Here is a 25,036-nt window from a genome sequence, read left to right as displayed (position 1 = left end):
AAGTTCGAAGAAGATCTCAATCTATAATGAAGAAATGATAGTAGCTCGTTGTTTTATAGGCTTTATCATATTCAGTCGGAAGAGTTTAGGAAAGACTTTCAAAATGACTCTCGACGGGAGAATCCAGGCTATTCAGGAAGAATCGCAGCAATTCCCCTGCGACAACGCCGTCCACTCCGTCCACTGCGTATCCACTAAACCCGTAAGAATCGATACACGGAACATGACCGTGTACATACCCTCCGGTGAGGACTCGCAGAACGAGACGTCCATCGTGCCGTTCGTGCGACACGGAGACTTACCGAAGATCTCCCCTGTTCGGATGATTTTGTATGGCAACAACACGGACCCGCCCCCGTGCGAGTTCCACCACCGCCTCCCGGCCGTGGTGTTCTCCTCGGGGAGCACGGGGAACGTGTTCCACGAGTTTAGCGAGATCATCATCCCTCTCTTCATTACCACCATGCACTTCGGGTCGCGCGTTCTCCTCGTCATCGAGGACTACAAGCCCTCGTTCGTCGCAAAATACCGCGCAATCCTCTCCCGTCTCTCGTACCACGAGCCTATCAACGCGGCCGCGAACGCTACCATCCATTGCTTCCCGTCTACCGTAATCGGGCTAAAGTACCACGACGACCTGGCACTGAATGCCAGTGACATCCCAGGAGGGTACGGAATGCCATCATTCCGTACCTTCCTGCGCACCGCCTTCGGCCTGCGGTACGCGCATGTGTTGCAGGTACCCAGGCCGAGGCTGATGCTTCTGTCGCGCACTAGCACAAGGAGGTTCCTCAACGAGGACGAAATGGTCGATATGATCAAGGACGTCGGGTTCCAGGTACTCGTGGTTAGACGGCCGAAACTAGCGTCGAACCTCGAGAAATTCTCGCGGCTGATAAACTCGTGCAGCGTGCTGCTCGGCGTGCATGGCGCGGGGCTCACGAACGAGATATTCCTGCCCGCGGGCGCCGTGATGATCCAAGTGGAACTTCTCGGCACCGAGTGGGCTTCCAACAGGTATTACGGTGACACAGCCCGCGCGATGGGCGTGCGCTACTTGCGCTACCCGATCGACCGGGACGAGAGCTCGCTGGTCAAGCTATACGGCCGCAACAGCTCGATCGTAACCGATCCGGGATCGGTGTACATACAACATGGTCAAATACCTTGGAGAACTATATTTCTTGGTCTACAGAATGTAAGAATCAATCTTGCTCGATTTAGGGAAACCATAGTTGAAGCGCTTAGTTTTGTTACAGATTCGCCAATTATATGATAATATTATTGATTTTCTCATAGTTTCAAAGGATTGAGTTTGTTTGTTTCCATTCATACATCAACAATTGTATTGATCACCCACTGAAATTCAGGGCACATTTTGTTTCCATTTGTTACGATTCTGTGATTTCATACCATGAATTTTGATTTGTTACATAGAGAGTCAAATTTCATAGATTTTTTTTATTGATTATTTCTCAAGTCGTAAAGTCAAATTAAGCAGACCAGAATTTTATAAATTCTAGATCCAAGTCCTTAGAATTAAAGAATAAAATATTTCTTGTAAGCATGCTAGAGTTAATTTACAGTTTGAGTTATAGACTAAAATAGTAATATAACTACATCGACAGAGTAATACTCCATGTGATATGTAGCTGGATTCAGGTGGACTGTTTAATTAAATCAGTGTTTAATTATTCGACTCAAAACCCATGGTAGTACAATTTAGCTCAATTTGATCACTTTTATTTTTTATAGGATACTCCTTACATCCAAAAAATATGATCTTATAGAACGAAAAAAGCAGATAAGTATTAGAAAAAGTTTTCATTTCTATAATGAGATTATTTTTCATAAATACCCTAAGATAATAAAATGAGATTATGGAAGAATTGGGTAAGTAATAGTTACTTTACTTATACTTATTCTGTTACAAACTACTTATAATAATATTTTATTTTGATCTTCCTACATTACTATTTTTTTGGGCAAAAACTTTATTCACATTCCTATTTTAATCTTTCTTTTTCTCTCTTATTTTATTCTTTCATACTTTATTATTTCTCTGTTTAACTATTTAAACATTAAATTTTTTAATTTCGTGCTCCAAAATATCACTTTAATTAGTGTGGGACAAAGAGAGTATTAAGTTAGAACTGGTGAATAACATGTGAGATGATTGACTGAACCACATCGTCTCGATGGTATTATAATAGTAGTAATAACCATTGGTGATTCTAGGGATGTTATTACACCAGCTTTGTGTACTATAGACTATTCTCTTTATTACTACTATGATGCTAATTTTGCTTGATTTATGTGTCATTGAAAAGATGGGATTAAAGAAATCTTAACACTGAAGATAAAAATATATTAAAAGTAAAGGTCCCCCTGGTTATCAAATTAGCAATTTGATACCCGTCCCTTTATTTCTAAATGAGTGGAGTATTTTTAGTATATCATTTCAGTTAAATTTAAATTGTCTTAATTACTTGAATCGAAATAGCAATGGAAATGCATATAACCTTTTCGATTAGACTTAATTCAATGAGTTTGGGCCCAATAGTCATCAAGGAGTCCATTGGAGAAGGCCTTTTCATAAAGAGAATTACTACTGGGCCATTAATTTTGGGCCTTTATATTAATGAAAAAATGGCCATATTTTTCTACTACTACTTCTTAATTGAGTTCGATTTTTTTTTCAAGGAATTAAATGACCAGACTTACCACTGTAATTCTTTGAATTATCATCGTTTAAATTCATACTCCCTCTATCCGCCGTTAAATGTCTCATTTTTTCTTTTTCGTCTATACGCAAATAAATATTTCATTTCACTTTACTTTTTTTTATAAGTGAATCTTACATTCCACAAACTTATTCCGTCACATTCTATATAAAATTATTGTATAAAAGTGGATCCACATTCCACTAAATTTTTCTATCCACTTTTCTTTTGTCTTCCACTAAATTTTTCTATCCACTTTTCTTTACAAAAGGTAAATAATTTCTTAAAACACTTCACATTTATTCATGGACAAAAGTGAGTACATGATACTAATCCATTCATCCACAAAGTAATGTCCCATTTTTATATTTTGATTTTTTCGTTAGGATAATACTATAAAATATATATACCTCAGTATTTTGTTCATCACAATATATTTAATATCTACATAATTGTTATTTATAATATTGCTCTTTAATTCATTAAATACTACCTCCGTCCTATATTAGGAGTCTTATTTATTTTTCTGCATTCTTCTCTACACTATTCTCTTTTTTACTTTATTATTTCTCTATTTTAACTATTTATTATCATTTTTATAAAATGAGTGCGGAAAAATAAATGTGACTTCTAATGTGGGATGGATGTAGTATATAGTACTATAATTCTTTTTATACCATTATCAATAATTTAGATTAATTTTACTACATACACAGATGGTGCTTTTAATATGATCCATTTTCTGCTTATAAATTAACATATACTACCACTAATAACCAAAATAAATGATACATGAATTAAATATTAAAAAGCTATGTATAAACAATAATTTGCTTTCTAGACGTTATATACTACCATATCACACTATTACGGAACCCTTACTTTATTTATAAACTACTCTTTTTTATTCATTAGCGATATAATATAAAATTAATTGATATTTTATCGCACATCTTTGTCATTAGGTTATTGTTTTAATATTTTGATATGAGTGAACCAAAGACCTAAGTCATTCTTATTTTCCACTAAGACAGTGACATTCTTTTCATTAATCACTTAATTAGTTGTTGATGCAAATACGCAGTTTTCTAAAACAGAAACCGAATTAATTTATCTCTAAATGGGAGTAGTTTTTAATTAAGTGTTTTATAGTTTTTATTCATGCTAGTGAAAGATATGACAAATCATATTTCATAATTCTGTTATTACTATTGACCGCTAAACAATAAAATCAAGGGGTGACATTGTGCCCCTGTCTTTTTCTTTTTAAAAAAAATCGCCAAAAAAAAAAAAACATAAGGAACGTAATTAAGTGACATGGGTATCGTCCATCCTTAATATCATTTCCAACTACTAAAGTTTAAAATCCATTTTTGGTAAAGAAATTATCTACAACCATATACCAATTCAAACTCATTTTTTAGTTTTTCTACGAAACAACACCAAATATGATAATATTGCAAAAAATTATGAGATACTGCAAATCAATTTATTATTATTTAATTAATAGTATAAACTAAAATACGAACAACAAATTACAATAACAAACGAAGACGCACGATTTCAAGAGTATTTGATTCGATATGACACTATAAATAATAAAAAATGCTCATCTGGAACTTTGAAATGGGCTAATTGATCATTTGTGGGAACAATACACAAACTTCAAGTGTTAAATTTTTGATATTTTATATGCGTATTGTGGTATTTTTTATGTAGTTGTGATATTTTTAAGTATGTTTCGATTTATGTTTTAATTTTATTATAGTATGTGAAGTGTATTATTTTAACTTAGTGTAAATTTTTTGAATATAAAGTGTAGTAAATACATAAATATACTAATACAAAAATATTTATTTATTTTAAAATATCGATAAAGTGTTGTGGAATCAATATCTAATTTAAATAAGTATGTAGATATAATTGAAAAAAATACAAAAAGTAGGTGGACGTGGAATATTCTTTTGAGTGTGAGTTTGACGTAAATGATTGATATAAAATTACTTTTGGGGTAGATATACACCAAAAACTATTAGTTTGGAGTATATAGTTGAAGCTGACTTGATTAATCAAATGGTTAGGGATTCAATCCGTTTTTTTAATAAAATAATCTCAAATCCAGTTGTACAGACCAATTTGATTTTCAATTATTAAATTTTTGCATTTTTTAATTTAATAATTAAAATATTAAAAATGTAAGTTGATTCCTAGAATAAAGGAAAGTTGTATAAGATTTCAAAGGATTTTTTTCCCTCTCTAAACCCGGTTATTCTTTTTACCACTAATTTTAAAAGGCGTTTTTTTTTTCTCGTTTCTTATATCTCTTTCCATGAGCCAATTCTGCTGTATTTCTTCTCCATCTTCTTCTCCTCTCTCTAATTGGAGAAGACAATTAATTTGGAAAGGTGATTTTCTGTATCTCCTTCTATGCGAATTACAATCTAATTGGGCCATACGAGAAAATCAATGATGCCAAGGTTTGAAAAGGTGGGATTAATGATATATATTTGAAGGAAAATTATTTGGTTTCATCTATTCACTCACAAATAATTCGTCAATTATTTGTGAGCAAAATTGATTTTCTTCATCATTTTAGTGTGTAGAAGGCGCTTTGGCAGGCGAACAAGAACATAATTGAAAATATAGTTTCTCAATCTTTACATGTTTCCAAACACAATATTCTCATATTTATAAGGAATCATATTCCAGGGAATCGTGAATCTCAGAAATCATAATCCAAGAAATTATTTTTGGTGATAACTTTACTTTTCTGCCAAACAAACATGGCCTTAGTCTGAAAAAAGCCAATAAATTTACTTGTTATCTCCAAAAGTTATTCAAATGATATGTTCATTACTTTGCGTACCAAGCATGAAAAACGGTTTATGATGGATAACGAATTGGACATCTCAATACCTTAGAAAAAAAATTAAATTAAACTCAACCACAAAGAAAGGTCCTCTGCAATTTGCATAATAAAAATGGAAAAAGATCAGAAGAAGAAGCATGTTTTTCGACTCAATACATTCATTTTACTACTTTCCCTCCCTTTGCTCGGCTTTGGTCTCGATTTCTCCGTATTCGGGCAGAGAATTTCCTTGAGTAAACACTTTTTCGGCGGCAAAACCGCCGTGAAGAAGACGGTGGATGAGAAGGAATTTATCAAATTTCATGTATCAAGACTAGTTCGAGGTATGTATCTACCTACACCTTTCACAACCTCTCTGTTTTTCATGTTGTTTTTTAAGAAGAATTACTCTGTTTTGAAACAGGGGAGGATCGTAAGAAACTTGATGAGACGGGCTTCGCCTGCGACACGGCAATCCATTCCATCCACTGCGTATCCACTAAACCCGTAAGAATCGACACACGGAACATGACCGTGTACATACCCTCCGGTTGGGACTCGCAGAACGAGACGTCTATCCAGCCGTACGGGCGACAAGGAGACTTACCGAAACAAATCTCCCCTGTTCGGATGATCCTGTATGGCAACAACACGGACCCGCCCCCGTGCGAGTTCCACCACCGCCTCCCGGCCGTGGTGTTCTCCTCGGGGAGCACGGGGAACACGTTCCATGAGATTAGCGAGATCATCATCCCCTCTACATCACCACCAAGCAGTTCGGGTCGCGCGTGCTCCTCGTCGTCGAGGACTACAATCCTTCGTTCATCGCGAAATACCGCACCATCCTCTCCCGTCTCTCGTCACGCGAGCCTATCGACGCGGCCGCGAATGCTACCATCCATTGTTTCCGTCTACCGTAATCGGGCTAAAGTACCACGACAATCTGGCACTGAATGCCAGTGACATCCCAGGAGGGTACGGAATGCCTGAATTCGATCCTTCCTGCGCACCACCTTTAGCCTGCGGACGCGTACGTGTCGCAGGTACCCAGGCCGAGGCTGGTGTTTCTGTCGCGCACTAGCACAAGGAGGTTCCTCAACGAGGACAAAATGATCGACATGATCAAGGACGTCGGGTTCCAGGTACTCGTGGTTAGACGGTTGAAACTAGCGTCGAACCTCGAGAAATTCTCGCGGCTAATAAACTCGTGCAGCGTGCTGCTCGGCATCCATGGTGCCGGGCTCACGAACGATATATTCTTGCCCACGGGCGCCGTGATGATCCAAGTGGAGCCTCTGGGCCTCGAGTGGGTTTCCAACACGTACTTTGGCAACACGGCCCGCGCGATGGGCGTGCACTACCTGCGCTACCGGATTGACCGAGACAGAGCTCGCTGGCAAAGGTATACGGCCGCAACAGCTCGGTCGTTACCGATCCGAGATCAGTGTTCATACAGCATGGTAACAGACAAGCGAGAAATATATTTCTTGATCAACAGAATGTAAGAATCAATCTTACTCGATTTAGGGAGACAATTGTTGAAGCGCTTAGTATTGTTACGGATTCGCCTGCTAGGTAATAGTGTTATGATAGGGGCCAGCCCGACCAAAGACGAAGCCCACTCAATACATGGATTATAGCTTTTAAAGTAGTTAGGATTCATGTGTATCTTTTTCCTATTTTATTCCCTTATTTTTGGACGTATATTGTGAGTCAATTAGAATAGATTTTATTATATCTTTTGGGTTCTATTCTTGATTCTTTTTCGAATGTATAGTCGAATCAAGTAGGTGGGAATTCTATAAATTACAGAATTCTCCTTTAATTGAGAAATAAAGTTAATTACTTATTGGTAGTAACTCAACTAGTGTTTATCTCGTTCTTCTTCTCACTACAATCGTTCGTTCTCTACAACTATAGAGCTAAGGTTTATCATAGTATTGATTTTTCTCAATTGAGTTTGTTTGTGTTCACACGTACACAAAAGAATTGTATTGATCACCCACTGAAATTCAGGGCACATTTTGTTTCCATTTGTTATGATTCTATGATTTCATATACCATACGAGAGTTTCTGATTTGTTACATTGTGAGTAAAATCTTATTGAATTTTCTTCTTATTAATTCCCAATTCATAATTTATAGAATTCCCATAGATTTGTGTATTCTTCGAGAACCCTAGCACTCCAACTACGGTTTTGCGTTTCTTCTACAAATCGCGTACTCTTCATCCGGATAGGCCATTCGACTTATCAGCATGCTAGAGTAAATTATAGTAGTTGGGATATTGCCTTCTAATATCATGGAACTTTGAAAAGTTGGATTTTTTCCACGAACTTATAAATTTTCTTGATTATTCAACTCTAAACTTTTAATTTCCTGGTAGTTTAGTTTAGCTCAATTTGATTAATTTTAATTTTTCTAAATACTCACCGTCTACCAAAAATAGTCTTATTTATTGATGACACGAGTTTAATTGAGAAATAAGAGAAGGAAAAAAAATAGATAAAGTATTAGAAAAAGTTTTCATTTCGATAATGAGACTATTTTACGTAAACACAAAATAACAAAATGAGACTATTTTTTATGGCCAAATAGAGTATATAATAGTACTCATTCTCGTTACAAAGGGTAGTGATAAAATGCAAACTATATATTGTACAAACTCCAAACTTTTTCAACACAATATCAACATAATGTCAACACGGTATAAAATTTCAAGATCTGATATCAATACAATATCAATACAATGTCAACACAATTTCAACACAACATCAACCGTTGACAAGTGTGACATTTTGGTTCTATTATTTCATGATCTTGATATTTTCTAACGTCCAGATCATAGTTTGGAGTTTGTAAATATTTAGAGTTGCATTTGATCACTCCCTCTGTTACAAAACTACTTATATAAGATTTTATATTTGATCTTCCTACACTATTTGCACTAATTTTTTCAGCAAAAACTTTATTCACATTCCTATTTTAATCTTTCTTTATTTCTCTATTTTATCATTTTCATACTTTATTATCTTTCTACTTAACTTGCTTAAATATTAGTACTAATTTTTAAAATTTTATGCTCCAAAGAAACACTTTAACTAGTTTGGGATGAAGAGAGTATTAAGTTAGAGCTACGAAACAACATGAGAGAGGATTGACTAAACCATATCTCGATGGTATAGACTTGAGTAAAAGTGAAATTTTGATTTTCGAATGTGTACTTAAGGCCACGATATTGTCGACCTTCCAACATATAATGACATCTACACACAAATCCCAAATGTTAAAGCTTTTTGATACGAACCCTATATAGTCGCCTAGAGAAGCGAAGAGGTGGACACCGAAGAGGCGTGCGAGAGAATGAGCAGTCCTTCGAAACAGTAGAGAGGAAGGAGTCGACGCCACCGGCCTCCACTAGGAAGTCTCGGCCTCGGAGCCATCGACCGGATCGCTTTAATTGATTAAGTAGTCCATTATTTAGTTATTTTCATGTTTTAATTAGTTTCCTTTTTCAACATTAATTATTTAAAAGCATCATAGTCATAGAGTGGAGCGTAATTATAAGCTTTTTTTCAAATTTTCTCGTTGATTTTTCCCGGATCGAAAAGTTGAATCAACCCGGTCCTTATAGCATAAAAAGGCCTTGTTTCCTTCTTTTTTTCCCTCTTTCTTTTTACCGCAAAAACTACGAAATTTACGGCTGATCGACGAGGTTATTGTCCTCGCGACTCCGATAGCTTTTTCGATTTCTTGTTGAGGATCGGAGCCCTTAACACTGCATGTAATAATAACCATTGGTGATTCTAGGGATGTTATCACACCATGTGTAGTATAGACTATTCTCTTTATTACTATGATGGGTTGGGATTTTGGATTACTCTAAAGTATCGTTAATGCTAATTTTGCTTGATTTATGTGGTCATTGAAAAGGTGGGATTAAAGAGAAGATAAAGATACTAATAATTAAACTAGCATTTGTTTTTATCAATAATGACCTGAAATGCATGTCGAGGATAGATGGTTATCAAACTATGGTAGTATCAAATTAGCCATTTGATACTTGTCCTTTTATTTCAAAATGAGTCTTGAGTACTGCTATATATCATTTCAATTTAATTAAATTATCTTAATTAATTGAATTCAAATACTTAATAATTAAAATGCATATAACCTTTTCTACTAGAATTAATTCAATGAGTTTCGGCCCAATAGCCATCGAGGGGTCCACTTGGAGAAGGTCCATTAATTTTTGGCCTTTTTATTACTGAAAAATGCCCATATTTTTCTACTATTTAATTTATTCTAGCGTTTATTAACTCTATGATTGTTTTCAAGGAATTAAAATACTACATAATTGTTATTTATAATATTGCTCTTTAATTGTTTATTTTTATTATATATTTCTTTTCATAACAATGATAGATCATACCATTATCAATAATTTAGATTAATTTTACCTCATACATAAATAGTGCTTTTTATATGATCCATTTTCTACTTATAACTTAACATATTTTACTAATAACCAGAATATATGAAACATGAATTAAAAAGCTATCTATACACAATAATATGCTTTCTAGTAATTTATATACAACTCTTTTTATATTAGCGATATATTATAAAATTAATTGATATTTTATCGCACATCTTTGACATTAGGTTATTGTTTTTATTGAGTGAACCAAAGACCTAAGTCATTCTCATTTTCCGCTAAGACAGTGACATTTTTTCATTAATCAACTTATAAGTTATTGATGCCCATATGTAGTTTTCGAAACAGAAACCCAATTAATCTTCTCTAAATGGAAGTTGTTTCATCGGGAATACTGAATACGTAATTTTCTGTAATTATTACGTTACATTTTGCATTGATTTAAAGCATCCACTCATCTAAAATTTGGCTTAATTTACTCTTTACTCTCCAGTGCCTTATTACTTGTCCCATTTTAACCCATCACAAGTTTTAAGAAATATATATATATATATATATATATATATATATATATATATATATAAAAAAGAAATTAAAAATAAATGAGAAAAAATATTTATGTTAAAAGGGTTAATAGAATATAAGATTTTTACCGTAATTAAAATAAAATTTAACAATTATGGCTAGGATTAAAAAGAAGGAGATAGATCAAACTAAAGGGAGAAATATCATGATTTATTTTGCACGACAATTGAATTATACTTCAACGCATGAATCATATTTCAACATCTCAATAAATCAAAACTTCATTATAACAATGAATCACACTCTATGACATCATTGAAACATACTTCTAACACAACAATGAATGATATGCAGTTGTAAGTATGATACAAAATAAAAATTACAAATTACGTTTGATTTTAATAACATATTCTTCTTTTTAATATGAACATATACAATTAGAATTTCATTAGAATCCATATAAATTTATATATAAAAAATAATTTAAAATAAGAGAGTTATATAAGATTGAAAAGTTTTGAGATGTTTTAGAAGAGGGAAAATAGGTACACCCTCTTACGAGTTGTCATGCGAATGATCGAATTACCACACACACAATAATAATTAAAATCGAGAGAGGTATAAAATTTAAAATATTGAATGTTTTAAAACATTGTAATGACACATTTGACCTTTACATTTTGCCAGTGCAATCTTCTCTCTAAGAACAATGTTTGTTTGGACCTCTACATTTTTCCAATGCAATCTTCTTTCTAAGAACATCTGTTTGGTTCTCATAACTCTATCAAGTTCACTAATACCTACAGAGTTTAAAGTGTTTCTACGAGGAAATCATTTTATCTTTAAACATCGTATGTCAATCTTAATGCATTAGAGATGCATATAATCTTGTGTAAATGATGTTTTTCTTTGACCTCGATTTATAATTTCATTTGTTTATTATTTTTGTTTAAAAAAATTTGATCTAGTTAGTAGTACCACTTATACAACGACCGAGTCTTTCCCCTTTTTGTAACAATTACTCCAATGAGAAGAATCTCAATTTTGGTAGGCCTGTTAGAAACTACTATTATTCTAGTATATCATTAAAATTTAATGAACACACATGAGTATGGAAACATCCACAAGGAATGGTTTCCTTTATTTTTCCATCTTGAACGTCATATTTTTAATTATAATTTTCACTTTATTGAAATTGCCTATTATTAGTTAAAATTACTTGACTAGTAACATTCTTGTTGGATTGTCTAACACATCTTATTTTTAATTGTATTTTCACTCATTAAAATTGTCTATTATATTAGTTAAAATTAGTCGACTAGTAGCATTCTTGTATCATTGCCTAACCCTTGTTAGGTTGTTCGTCATCTCACACGTTTAATTTCTTTTCAAAACTCAATTGTAATACCAAAGTAATACCCAACTAAAATTAATGATCAAGTGTTAGATAATTTTATTCATGCTAATGAAAATATGACAAATCATATTTCGTAATTCTTATAAGACTGTTATTAGTATTGACCGCCTAACAATAAAATCAAGTGGTGATATTATCCTCCTATTATTTTTAAAATTGCCAATAAAAAATAAATATAAGGAATCGGAATGAGTGATACTCCGTATGAGAGTTGTCTATTCTTAGTTATCTAATGATTAGATATTAAATAGTATGAAACAATCTTAAATTTTTAAGTTAGATGTCCTACCTTTTGAGATGTTTATAAGTCAGTACAGAGAATAGTAACTAGAATATAGATAATAACAAACAAAAAAAGCCAATAAAAATACTTTACTTGTTATCTCCAAAAGTCTTTCAGATTAATATATTCATATAATTTAAAAATATTGGTTGACCTATTATTATCGCATATCAAAGGATATATGTTCATTACTTTCGTACCAAGCATGAATAATGCTTTATGATGTATAACGAATTTGACTTCTCAATCCCTTTAGCAATTTGTGTAATAAACTCGATCACTAAGGAAGGTCCTCTACAATTTGCATAATCTTAATAAGATTCCACACTTCCCTATTTCCCAATTAGATTATAAACATATTTAATCTAAATTGCAGATTATTCAAAAGGCGATATTCTTCCATTGTACCCGAATAAATAAAATAGCACTATTATAGGAATTGTGACCATAATAAAATAATGTGAAGAGAATGAAAACGAAATCTAAAATCCACAGTTTCAAGTCTTCATTCTTATTCCTCCTCTTAAACACAACATGCTGTGAAAATGGAAAAATATCAGAAGAAGCAGAAGCTTGTTTTTCGTCTCAATACATTCATTTTACTACTTTCCTTGCCTTTGCTCTTCTTTGGTCTCGATTTCTTCGTATTCGGGCAGAGAATTTCCTTCGATCAACACTTTTCCGGCGTGAAGAAGACGGTGGATGAGAAGGAATTCATCAAATTTCATTTATCAAGATTAGTTCGAGGTATCTACATCGTTCACAAATCACAACCTCTCTGTTTTTCATTTTTTTTGAAGAAGAAAAATTGCTCTGCTTTGAAACAGGGGAGGATCGTAGGAAACTTGATGAGACGGGCTTCGCCTGCGACACGGCCGTCCACTCCGTCCACTGCGTATCCACTAAACCCGTAAGAATCGACACACGGAACATGACCGTGTACATACCCTCCTGTTCGGACTTGCAGAACGAGACGTCTCTCCGGCCGTACGCGCGACAAGAAGACTTACCTAAAACGGTCTCCCTGTCCGGATGATCTTGTATAGGAACAACACGGACCCGCCCCGTGCGAGTTCCACCACGGCCTCCCGGCCGTGGTGTTTCCCGGGAGCACGGGGAACGTGTTCCACGAGATTAATGACATCATCATCCCCCTTACATCACCACCAAGCAGTTCGGGTCTCGCGTGCTACTCGTCGTCGAGGACTACAAGCCCTCGTTTGTCGCGAAATACCCGCAATCCTCTCCCGTCTATCGTACCACGAGCCCATCAACCCGGCCGCAAAGCTACAATCCATTGTTTCCCATCTACTATAGTCGGGCTAAAGTACCATGACAACCTGGCGTGAATGCCAGTGACATCCCAGGAGGGTACGGAATGCCAGCATTCGTACCTTCCTGCCACCTTTAGCCTGCGGTACGCGCATGTGTCGCAGGTACCCGGGCCGAGGCTGGTGTTTCTGTCGCGCACTGGCACGGGAGGATCCTCAACGAGGACGAAATGATCGAAATGATCAAGGACGCCGGGTTCCAGGTACTCGTGGTTAAACGGTCGAAACAGCGTCGAACGTCGAGAAATTCTCGCGGCTAATAAACTCGTGCAGCGTGCTGCTCGGTGCCCACGGCGCCGGGCTCACGAACGAGATATTCCTGCCCACGGGCGCCGTGATGATCCCAAATGGAACTTCTCGGCACCGAGTGGGCTTCCAACACGTATTGCGGTGACACGGCCCGCTGATGGGCGTGCGCTACTTGCGCTACCGGATCGACCCGACGAGGCTCGCTGGTCAAGCTTTACGGCCGCAACAGCTCGGTCGTTACCGATCCGGGATCGGTGTTCATACAACGTGGTCTAATACCTGCGAGAATTGTGTTTCTTGATCAACAGAATGTAAGAATCAACGTTGCTCGATTTAGGGAGACAATTGTTGAAGCGCTTAGTATTGTTACGGATTCATTTGCTAGATAATATGATTGTTTTGGTTACAGTCACAAAGGATTTAGTTTGTCTTTGTAAATACATGCATACAAGAATTGCTAGATAACATTTTGTTTCTATTTGTTATGATTTTCTAATTTCAACAAAAATGTATCTCATATGAGAGATTGATTTGTTACCTAGTATAACTGGTCCCAAAATATACTAGTCCATCAAATTGTCGTACACGTTGAGTAAATATCGATTTCATTCTAAGAATCGACGTGGATATGGTTGTTTTTTCACGTTGCAATGGAGTTCGCAACAATACATGATAAAATCGATTTGGTGTGATTAGGATGTAGCATTTGTACTAAGTGAATGTTGGGATTGTGTATGTGTTAGTGATGTGAAGACTAATCAAATGCAAAATAATCGAGATACATTTCATTTAAGAGATGCATTCTACTATCCCCTAGATAGTGAAAAAGAAAGGATGAGGATACCCCATTTGATAAACAAAATGGTAATTCCAACTCATTAAATTCGGATCATTTCTTTTTCGACACAGGGACTTACATCACATGCAATGTTGTTTTTGACTTTTGAGTGAGCCATCACGAAAAAAATACTCTCTCCGTTTCTTCATAGTTAAGTCATTTTTCCATTTCGGAAAATTTTATTATAGTTGAATCATTTTCATATATGATAACTTTTTCCTCTTTCTTACTTTACTTTCTCTTACTTCATTTCCTTTACTTTATTCACTTTATACTCTATTCTCTCTATAGTTTCCTTTCTCTTACTTTATTCACTTTATACTCTATTCTCTCTATAGTTTCCTTTCTCTTACTTTTTTATCTATTAATTTAACACACTTAACATTCATTTCTAAAAGTCCGTGCCAACAAGTTTCGCCTCAATTATGAAGAAACGGAGGGAGTACTATGTAACTTGAAAGTGCTATTGAGAAAGTATTTGTATCATGATAATGCTTCATTAATACTACCTCTGTCCTTGAAATTTTTTCCTATTTTTTCATTTTCGTTCGTCCTCCAAAATTTGTCTCATTTCACTTTATACCATTTTTTGTAGTGGACCACATATTCCACTAACTCATTTATACTCATATTTTATTATAAAACTAATATATAAAAGTAGGACTCACAATTCACTAATTTTTTTCAACTCACTTTTCATTATATTTTTTAAAATCCGTGTCGGGTCAAAGTGAGACAAATTTTAGGGGACAGAGGTAGTAGAGTATATATTATATCTACGTAGGCGGTCACACATAGAAGCAACGAGAGAGTTAAGCTTACTACAAAAATACTTAGTATTTTAGAAATACAAAAACTGAGAGCAATCACTTGTGTTGAAAAGTTTTACAAAATAACAACAATTTAGGACGCAAAATAAAATGTCCCTAAATTAAAAATAAATTAACTTAATATTTTGTTTGTTACGATGCTTCCATTCGCGTCCTTTAATTTTAGTTGAAACACCAACAATAAAAATATTTTTTGAAGCATCAGTAGTATATTTAGAAACACAAATTAACGTCCTTAATTGTATTAAAAAACATTCCTTAAGTTTTTTTAGTGACTCTTACTAAGATAATTTTTTATATACAAACAATATTATCAAATTTTTAATATTTATATGTGAATTGTTGTCAAAAAGCTCCCATGATCACAATAAAATGATTATAAAATTATTATTGTTTCAAAACTACGAAACTAGAAACCTATATAATTTATAAATATGTCAAAACTAATTTATTTATCTTTTTGGTGGTGCGTTGAACTTCCACACCCATTAAGCCCATCTTTTTTAAGTGGGGGCATTTCTAAATAAAATTACACACACTATTTAATAGTAGTATGTATATATAATATATTCGTTGACAAATTAGCCTCAATTATTACTACAGTAGTCTCTCTATGCAGGGTATATGGTAGTCAACTAGTATTAAAAAATTAGTCATTTAAATCATAAAATTTTATTAATTCTAATATGCCAATTTTGAAATGGGAATATTGTTTCAATTTTTGTGAATTATGTGATCCACTCACAAAATGTGTAGTATAATGTATGTATATATATAGAAGTGGCGTTGCAATGCCCGCCTTGCTCAGAAACTGCATGCCCAGTTGCAACTCAATATATATAGGCTTCAACTCTCAAGTTTATCCATAGCTCTCCTCTCCAACTCTATCTTCTCCTCTCCACTCTCTTTCTCTAACTGCTTTTGTCGCAATCCCCACAATTAATTCCACTGCTCCATTTCTCTTTATAAATGATATCAACAAAATCAATTCCATCTCCAATCTCCATTCCCTCATGTCCGCCCCAGCGATTTCTACGATGAGAACCTCTCGAATGCGCCTCATGTCCGATTTAGCTTACGATCGAGGTTGAAAAATTTCGAAACATTCAGATCAATAGATACAAATTCATACATATACAGTAGATTTAGGAATTAATGAGGAAGGAAATCAAGAGGTCTGTGATGAAGAAGCTGGATCTGTGGATGCGCAGAGGCGGCGGATCGAAGGCGGTGGCTCCGGCGGGGTGTTTCACGGTGTATGTGGGCCCGGAGAAGCAGCGGTTTGTGATAAAGACGGAATATGCTAACCATCCGCTGTTCAAGATGCTGTTGGACGATGCTGAGCTGGAATACGGTTACAACTGCGACGGGCCTTTGCTGCTCCCCTGCGACGTCGATCTCTTCTGCGGGATAATCGCCGAGATCGGCGGCGACGAGCGCGCTTCCGGCCTCGTCCACGCCTGCAGCTGCAGCCCCTTCGTCAATCCGGCGCGGCGCCTCGGAAGAGCTGGTGATATGGCCAAGAGCTGCGGCGCGTACGGACTCCTCACGCCGCCGCGATTGGTTGGGATTGATCGAGTTTGACGGAGAATTAGGGAATATTCCGGTGATCGTGGCGTTTTGTGTATAAGTAGTACAAGTGTAGCTAACTAGGGTTTCATTCGGCATTACCTTATGTAATGTGTTGCTGGAAATTCAAAGGAATAAATAATTAGTGTAGCAAATTAGCATTTTCTGAAATAATATTTGTGTTGTTGTTTTTATAAATTTTGAAGGTCATTCATTATTTGGTTGAATTCATCTCCGCCAGATTTTTGTTGAAATTTTTGTTTCTATCAATAAACAGTAGTACTCCACAGCTAATAAAAAATGTACAAAGAGGAAAAGAACATGCTCTGAGTGAAGTCAACTGAAAGAGCATATAGTGGGAAACAAAATAAAGTCACAACATACATATTAATGGCACATATATAAAGTTATTGAATTTATAATGACAATTTCATTATAAAAATAAAATTAAATGGAAATTTTGTTTTTAATGGTATTTGAAATTTTGAATACTATTGTTGCACTTATCCATTAAGTAAATCGATGAAATTGCTGTACGAACTTTCATCTAGTGCTTCATTTATATGCAAATAGATTCATGCACAACATATATTTGTGACGAAAAACTGAAAATAATTACTCATTCTCACAATTAATAATCAAGAGTTTAAATTTGAACTAGTCACCGTATACTTGACCCCATAAGCGGGACCAAGCATGTTGCCGCCAGAAGCCCATATTTCTTCTAGAGAATCTCCTAATTGTTCCAGAGCAACTAGAAAGAGATTCTTTAACCAGAAAGAATTCGGTACAGATGTAGCATACCTATCCCGAAGTTTTCGTAACTCAATCATAGATGATGGAATCATCAAAGATTTGACCTTTTCGAACTCTGTCTGTAACTCACTAGAGGCCCGGGAAACAAAGAAAAGATGTGTACGAACGAGATATCCAGCAACAAGAAGAAGGAAAATGATTGAATAGAGGAACTCCCAAACATTTGGCGATCTCGGGTGCACACGGATCCAATCCGATGTGCATCTGGTCCGAACCCGAGTCTGACCTGACTTGATTTTTTTATGAAAATGATAACTTTAATTAATTAATACAAGTATTTTTATTAAAACAATAGTCTCTTATGCAACTGCCATTTTGTATTATAAGAAGTGTTGGTATTTTATAATTAGAACACACTTTTAATTTATTCTTGAAACTCGTCGGGAGAGATTAAATTATGCAGTAATAGTGCACCTTGGAATGGACACATCAACCCACCATTATTAATTAATTAAGACAGTATTACTCACTATATACATGTGTGTATGATTGGAAGAATTTATTTTATATACTATATTAATAGTATATCAAAAGGTGGCAATTTAAATTTGACACATCCATCCTTTTCTCCTTCAAGACTTCAGCAATCGACTTGATCATTGATTCGTATTGTTCTCTCTGGCGTTCCACCAATTTGTATTCCACTCTAAATATTGTACAAACTTCAAACTATAAACTATGATCTTGACTATTAAAAAATGTCAACAGATTACAAAATAACAACAATAGAAAATATCAGCACAGTATCAACAGTTGACACCATGTTAATATTGTGTTAACATTGTCCTGAAATTGTAATCTTGAAACTTTACATTTATTTTGACATTGTGTTGGTACTGTGTTGAAAAATTTAGAGTCTGCACAATATATGAATTTACATTTTATTACAACTCACGGTGTAAATATATGTATCAAGCATCGTAACAAAGTAATATCTTACTCTTACCACGATCCTATTTAATTTCCCACTGTCACAAGTAAAAAGCAATAACATAAAACAAATAAGGCTAGCAGTAAAATACTGCACATTTATTACAGTCGTATGCTCCTATTACTAGAAAATTTATAAATTAATTTTACAAAATCAAGTATAATCATAAAAAAACCCTACAAATAGAACCCTAATGCCGCATTCAAAACAGAGCAAATTGCTAATGTTGTGACCCCATTTTGAACAGTCCTCCAAAAGATTAAACTATCAACTCAGATGTATATATATACTATACACCATTTGATCAAGCCTAGGCTTCATCATCCCCTCCATCTTTTCCCGATTCGTCGCCGGATTCGGAGGCTTCGTCATCCTCGTCCTCTTCATCATCAGACATATTCTTTATCACTTCCGTGATTATATCTTTTACTTCGGACTTCCTATGCAAAAGATCTACGCTAAAGTGGTTTCCTGATTGTCAACCGGACACAAAACAGTTAGTAAACCAGAAACTAAGCTTATATAGCAGTGGGCGTGTTATAGAGGTCATACCAAGTTGTCTGAGGATATCAGATAGTGTCGCCTGCATTTCACAAGCAAAAACGGAACGACTCATAAATAACGAATAATGAATTTAAGATTAATCATAACACGCAGTGTGTATGGCAAGTGGATAGCTTACAGTATTAAAATCAACTTCCTTGAGTATGTTCACTACAACTTCATGCATTTCTTCCCGGGTAGGCTCTTCTTTAGCCTTTTTACTTTTGCCTTCACCTGCTCCAAAACGAAAAAACAATGCTCAATGAAACTATGACACTATAGATGAGATTATTCTCAAGAAATCTGACAAAGGTTACTGGGTCGGGTGAAAAACATGGGACCATGTAGAACCAAAAAATGGATTTTGACTCAAGGTGCATTAAAATGTAGTTAAAGTTCAGTCAAGTAGGGACGCTTCAATAACTGTTGGCATGACGACTTTCATGCCAAAGATAACTCATTGCAGTTTTAACAAAGGATAGAAATAGACACCGTTTAACTGCAGATACACAGGATAGGTATGAATTGCTTCCTCTCTATGCATTTTACATCATCCAGATGAGCAGAAAAGACTAATAAGCATAAGGATTGAAGACCATACCTTGATTCTTCTTCAAAACTTTGGTTGAAGACTTGCTTGTAGCTTTAGCCTTTGCAGGTGGACTTGTATCGACCTCAGTTTGCTTTTCAGCTTTTTGTTTCTTAGCTGAAGTCACCTTCTGTTTACTCTTTGACTCAGTGTTAGCAGCACCTTTCTTTGATACGGAACTGGACGACTTTTTAGTCGATTTAGCAGGAGTATTAGAAGCATTTGTAGGGCTTTTCTTACCAGCAGACTTCTCAGCTGTCCTACCAGTATCTTTTTTAGTCCTCTTCTTTAAAGAACTCGGCTGGGTATTGGGTGAACCATGCTCTTCATCTGTGTCTTCCCCTGAGTTGGTCTCTTTATCATCGCTGTCCACCTGAGCAACTTTGTCATCCTCATCCTGATCTTCTTTACTTTCTAAAGATTCGCTTTTGTCATCAATTTCTTCGTTAGTTGAAAGTTTTCTCTTTTTTCCAGAATCAGAATCCGTTTTTTGCTTCTGCAGGAAATTAAAAATGCAACAGTAAGGAAGCAGAGGATTTTGAACATAGACCCATCAAGGCAAGTCTACAATTCTCACTACACTCTAGAGACCTAGAACTTTCTTAACATGAATACTCCCTCCGTCCCATAAAAATATGTGCACTTTCCATTTTCGTCCGTCCCATAAAAATATGGACATTCCATTTATGGAAAGTTATCCCAATTTATTACCCTTATACATCAAGTTATTTACAATTATACCACCATTAAAACACTAATAATAATATGGGTCCCACTATCCACTAATGCTACTTTAACTACCCTTCCTCTCTTCTCTCTTACTTTACCAATTTTGTCTTGATTCCCATGCCATATCATATGCCCATATTTTTATGGGACGGAGGGAGCATTATATTAACGATGCGATATTGTAACTATTGAAGATACTAAGCAAAACTAATGTAGTATTTAAATAGGGCTTCATTCTGAAAGTTAGCAATTTCAATCTGCACAGCGAGTTAGTAGGTTCCAACTTCTAAAATCTACAATTGGAGACAACTATTTATAGCCTAACATTGAGATTAAGGTAGGAAACAAATACAGAGCTAGCACCAATGTGCAACATGCAAACAAGTATACATGCATCACAGTAAGCCATAGTCAACACAGTATAACAGTGATGACACAGAAGAACGGAGAAAGATAACCAACCAACTGTCCATTGAATTGACTTTCACCACTAACATTATTTACACACAACCCTTTCAACTGAACGAGAAAGAGTCCAACCTTGGTAGATTTCCCTCCAGCCAGGTTAGAAGAACCAGGGCTTTTGATTACTGGGTCATTACTCTTTCGCTTCTTACCCTTCAGATGTTGTAATGGAAGAGAAATATTAAAAAAAAAGAAAAAAATATTGTTATTACTTATCAGGTAAAACATAACATGCAGCAACAAAGGTAAATGAAAACATTGACTAACCTTTTCCTTGTCAGCAAGCAACATCTCTGATGTGACATGAGGAGATTCCAGGAATTCCAATAACTTCACTGAGAGTTCTTCCTGGATGATACAAAATAATATTAACAAGTGGAAGAGATTTCAAGAATTATAACATAGTAGAACACATTACAAAAGCTTACCTTCTTTACAGAAGCCTTATTGTCAATATTAAGAACATCACAAAAATCTATCAATTTTTCTTTGACACATTTATCAAGCTTCTCCTTAACTTTGGTCCTCTGTTTTCCCTGTTAAGACATATAGCATATGCTATTCTTAGTGCAAAACTAGCTGTAGATACAAGAATTTAAAAATTCAAATATAATAAAGAAAAAAAAATACACATGCTCGTGCCGTAAAGAAGTTTCTCAAGCACATGAGAAACAACATAAATATCTCATCTTAGTAGGTGATCATATTTGAGAGTCAAATCTTGTATATCCAAACACTATCACATTGGAAAGACTTGAAGAGCACACTATAAACAAATAAGGATCTGCTTAAACTGCAAATGACTCAATTTTTTTGTCTCAAGACACTGATATGGATATGCAGAAAAGATATCTTTTAGTTTGTTAATTACTAGTACTATTAGTTGTTTATTGTTATCAAGAGTCTTGTTATTAGTGGAGTCTTAGAGATAGGTTTATCTGCAAGAGTTTTATTTACGTTGGAGTCTTTTATAGAGGAGTCATTTATCTTTTATCTTTTTTTACTATCTAACCTTCCAATCCTATGTTGATATCATGCTGCATCTGATGTTTTGTATGATGCATAGCAATGGAAGGCTTAAAATGAAAGTCTTATTTGAAAGTAGAAAGTAAGAAACCTAGGGTTTCTTAATAGAAATGTAAACTTAAAATAAAAACATATAAACATCGGCCTACGTGCACAGAACCAGTCACACAGTTTAACACTGAGAGGGATGATTTAAAAGATGAATATTTTGAAACTAGGCAATTCTCAGTAGAAAAGACTACACAATTGATGCTTGTCACATCATCTGCTACCAAATCATAAGGTTCAAAAGTGAAGTGCGATCAATCAGAGTATATTAGCAACCCCTATGGTGAGTGTATGATGGCACAAAAGATTATTAAAGCCTTTCTCATCAGAAAGCTAGAAGAACCATGCAAACTAATGTATTTACTTAATGAAATCAATCAAATAAGGAGTACAAAATTATTTTACCATATGAAGGTTTCCTGAAGATATTAAATTTAAATCTCTCAACCAATCAAAGGATGTGAGCAATAAAAAAACTATTTATCTAGTTGATACAGTAAGATAGCCATAAGACTCGAACAATGTAAACCTCAAAAAGAAGAGAAGAAAAAGAGAGAAACACCCCACCTCGTTCTCAGTCCATACAAAACCTGAAAAGAGGCCGATATTTTTCTTCAGATTATGCACCTGAACAGAAGGGGTAATCATGAGACTCCAGATGATGACAGAAAATCAACTGGGTAATTCAAAATCACTATTGCAGCGAAGTTGCAGGATAAGCACAACAAGATATATTTCAATATGAAACCTTTGCTTTTTTCCCATAAAGAATGGTGTGAAGAAGGTGCAGGTTCTCATCAGCTTTCCTCTTGGACAACTTGAAGGCCACTGAAACATGCATAAGATCATAGAAACAGCATGACTCATTTTAGCATAACAAATTAATTCGTTAAAAACATCAGTAGATAAAGCCATATACCAGAAACACATCATTTGTAACTACAGCATTATGCCATTATATATGCTCATAAGGCATAAGCTATCAGCTAGGACTGTCTTGCCCTATCGTAGAAAACACATGTGATGCACTCACTTCATCCTCAGGCTCCGGATGCAGCCATGTATAAACACAAACAAAGCTCATCACATGATAGTCATGTTTTGGCGACCTACTAATGACAAGACAACTAGACTTGTTCGTTGATGTAAACCATTTGGATCTTTATAGGAAATACAAGTAGCAAAATTAATAGTAAAATTTTCATAAAAGAACTTTTTAGTAGTACCAAGCTAGTTTTATAAGTACATGAATGGACAACTTACTAGTTCATGTTCCGCAACTGATGTAATGCACATAAACTCAACTAGATGAGGGACTCAGTCATCTCACTCCAAGTCATATAAGAAATTCACATAAGCAAAGATCTGCTTGCAGAACACACATGACATCATATATTTGAAGTTTCAAAAGAAAACAACAAAATTTGCAGCAGCAATCATCACACAAAAATGAATTTTGAAATCACAACCCAGCTTATAGATTTCCATTATCTAATACTATCTCCCTACTTCATTGACCAAAAAAGGTAAATCCAAAATGACTGAAATATACCATTGGGGATGTCTTTGAGCTGTGTGCCTTGACCCTGTCAGAATACAGCGAAAGTAGCAATTAGAAATCTTAAAGACAACCCATATAAAAAACAAAAACTAATGATATAACAGCGAAGAACATCGAACAAGATATATGAAAATTAGCAAAATTTCCTTCTACTGCAGTACCATTCAGTCCGCATAAAACATACCAAGTGCATGCTATCAAGGTAAGAGCATTCTTTTCAGTAAAAATACATGTCCAATTTCAGGAAAGTAGTAACTTTCCGAAGGCAGGATATATAAAAACTATATTTATGTAATGAGATTGCTGCTAGTTAGATAAAATACTTATTCTATCTCAGAAATTATTAGCTTGGATCGACAACAAGCATGTAATGAGATCATTCTCTCTCATTCATGTCCGCTATTAATTCTGAAACTTTACTGTTAAAGCAAAATGATACTCCCTACTATATCTATTCTTATGAACTTAATTGAATCAAAACTATGAAACAATTTCTGTATCAGTTTATCGTCTCGACTTTCAAAATAAGACATGATTGCAAAAGATAACAATTTTAACCAAAAAAAATTATGTTAATCACAGTAAGTAGACGGATCATGGTACCTTCTCAATTGCCAAAGGCTTGCGAGCAGAACTCTTTGCCGACTCATTCACCGTGAATCTCTCAACTGTCTTCCTCTCCCTGGTCGGCCTGTCACTCACAGGCGTCCTAGGTGACGACAGTTCGTCCGTCTCGGCCGCTCTCTTTTTTCGTGAATTCGTTGCTGCACTCTTCTTCTCTTCTCTATCTTCGCCATCTTCTTCTCCGCCACTTTTAGCCTCTTCTACTACTTGTTCCTCCCCCTTTTCCTCTACTTCTTCGTCTTTCGCTCCCTCGTCTTCCCCCGCATTCCCACCTACTTCTGCCATCTCATCATCCTCCACCTCCTTCTCATTCTCCTGTTGCGTTTCCTCAATTACCTCCTTTTCCTCCAGTTTCGCGGCTTCCACGAAGCCAGCATCGTCCTTGAGTACCCCTTTTTCTTCAGCCTTCTCCTCCTCTTGCTTATTGCATGCTTCCGACGTTTCCTTCTCCGATTCCATCAGAATTATTCGGTAGCGATCAACCAAAACCCTAAATACCTGCTCACGGTGGTTTGTATGTATGAGTGTAGCAGTGTGTTGAGGATTTTCAAGTAGATTTTGTGCAGGAAGCAGTAGATCAGGGAAGCTAAAGCTCTTCGTTGTGAGTGATTTTGTGATCTTAATCAGAAATACTATAATTAAAAATTAGGGCA

General features: G+C 35.2%; 5 protein-coding genes across 5 annotated transcripts; 4 read left to right on the top strand and 1 right to left on the bottom strand.

The window, feature by feature from the left end:
• The first annotated feature begins 103 nt into the window (after window positions 1-103).
• On the top strand, window positions 104-1,276 carry LOC125193276 (alpha-1,3-arabinosyltransferase XAT3-like). The gene has a single exon (XM_048091049.1). The coding sequence runs from the start codon at window positions 104-106 to the stop codon at window positions 1,274-1,276; it is 1,173 nt and encodes a 390-aa protein (XP_047947006.1).
• A 3,983-nt stretch (window positions 1,277-5,259) lies between these two features.
• Window positions 5,260-7,076, top strand: LOC125193264 (alpha-1,3-arabinosyltransferase XAT3-like). The gene is made up of 3 exons (XM_048091039.1): window positions 5,260-5,915; window positions 5,996-6,501; window positions 6,591-7,076. Exons 1-3 carry the CDS (start codon window positions 5,705-5,707, stop codon window positions 7,074-7,076), a joined length of 1,203 nt encoding a protein of 400 aa, XP_047946996.1. The 5' UTR covers window positions 5,260-5,704.
• A 5,633-nt stretch (window positions 7,077-12,709) lies between these two features.
• Window positions 12,710-13,270, top strand: LOC125193256. Its single transcript, XM_048091027.1, has 2 exons — window positions 12,710-12,981; window positions 13,062-13,270. The coding sequence occupies exons 1-2, from the start codon at window positions 12,780-12,782 to the stop codon at window positions 13,268-13,270; spliced, it is 411 nt and encodes a 136-aa protein (XP_047946984.1). The 5' UTR covers window positions 12,710-12,779.
• A 3,367-nt stretch (window positions 13,271-16,637) lies between these two features.
• Window positions 16,638-17,066, top strand: LOC125193247 (auxin-responsive protein SAUR50-like). Its single transcript, XM_048091016.1, has one exon. The coding sequence runs from the start codon at window positions 16,638-16,640 to the stop codon at window positions 17,064-17,066; it is 429 nt and encodes a 142-aa protein (XP_047946973.1).
• Window positions 17,067-18,788: 1,722 nt separating this feature from the next.
• Window positions 18,789-25,036, bottom strand: LOC125220243 (DEK domain-containing chromatin-associated protein 1). The gene is made up of 11 exons (XM_048122405.1): window positions 24,363-25,036; window positions 23,751-23,784; window positions 22,947-23,026; window positions 22,766-22,825; window positions 21,553-21,660; window positions 21,392-21,472; window positions 21,200-21,277; window positions 19,943-20,426; window positions 19,481-19,575; window positions 19,351-19,381; window positions 18,789-19,269 (listed from the first exon to the last, which is right to left on the bottom strand). Exons 1-11 carry the CDS (start codon window positions 24,840-24,842, stop codon window positions 19,109-19,111), a joined length of 1,692 nt encoding a protein of 563 aa, XP_047978362.1. The 5' UTR covers window positions 24,843-25,036; the 3' UTR covers window positions 18,789-19,108.

This window comes from Salvia hispanica, chromosome 1, assembly GCF_023119035.1.
Source record: "Salvia hispanica cultivar TCC Black 2014 chromosome 1, UniMelb_Shisp_WGS_1.0, whole genome shotgun sequence".
In the NCBI taxonomy this organism is placed as follows: domain Eukaryota; kingdom Viridiplantae; phylum Streptophyta; class Magnoliopsida; order Lamiales; family Lamiaceae; genus Salvia; species Salvia hispanica.
The sequence above is the reverse complement of the archived record's forward strand: the minus strand, read 5'-3'. Positions and strand labels throughout refer to the sequence as shown.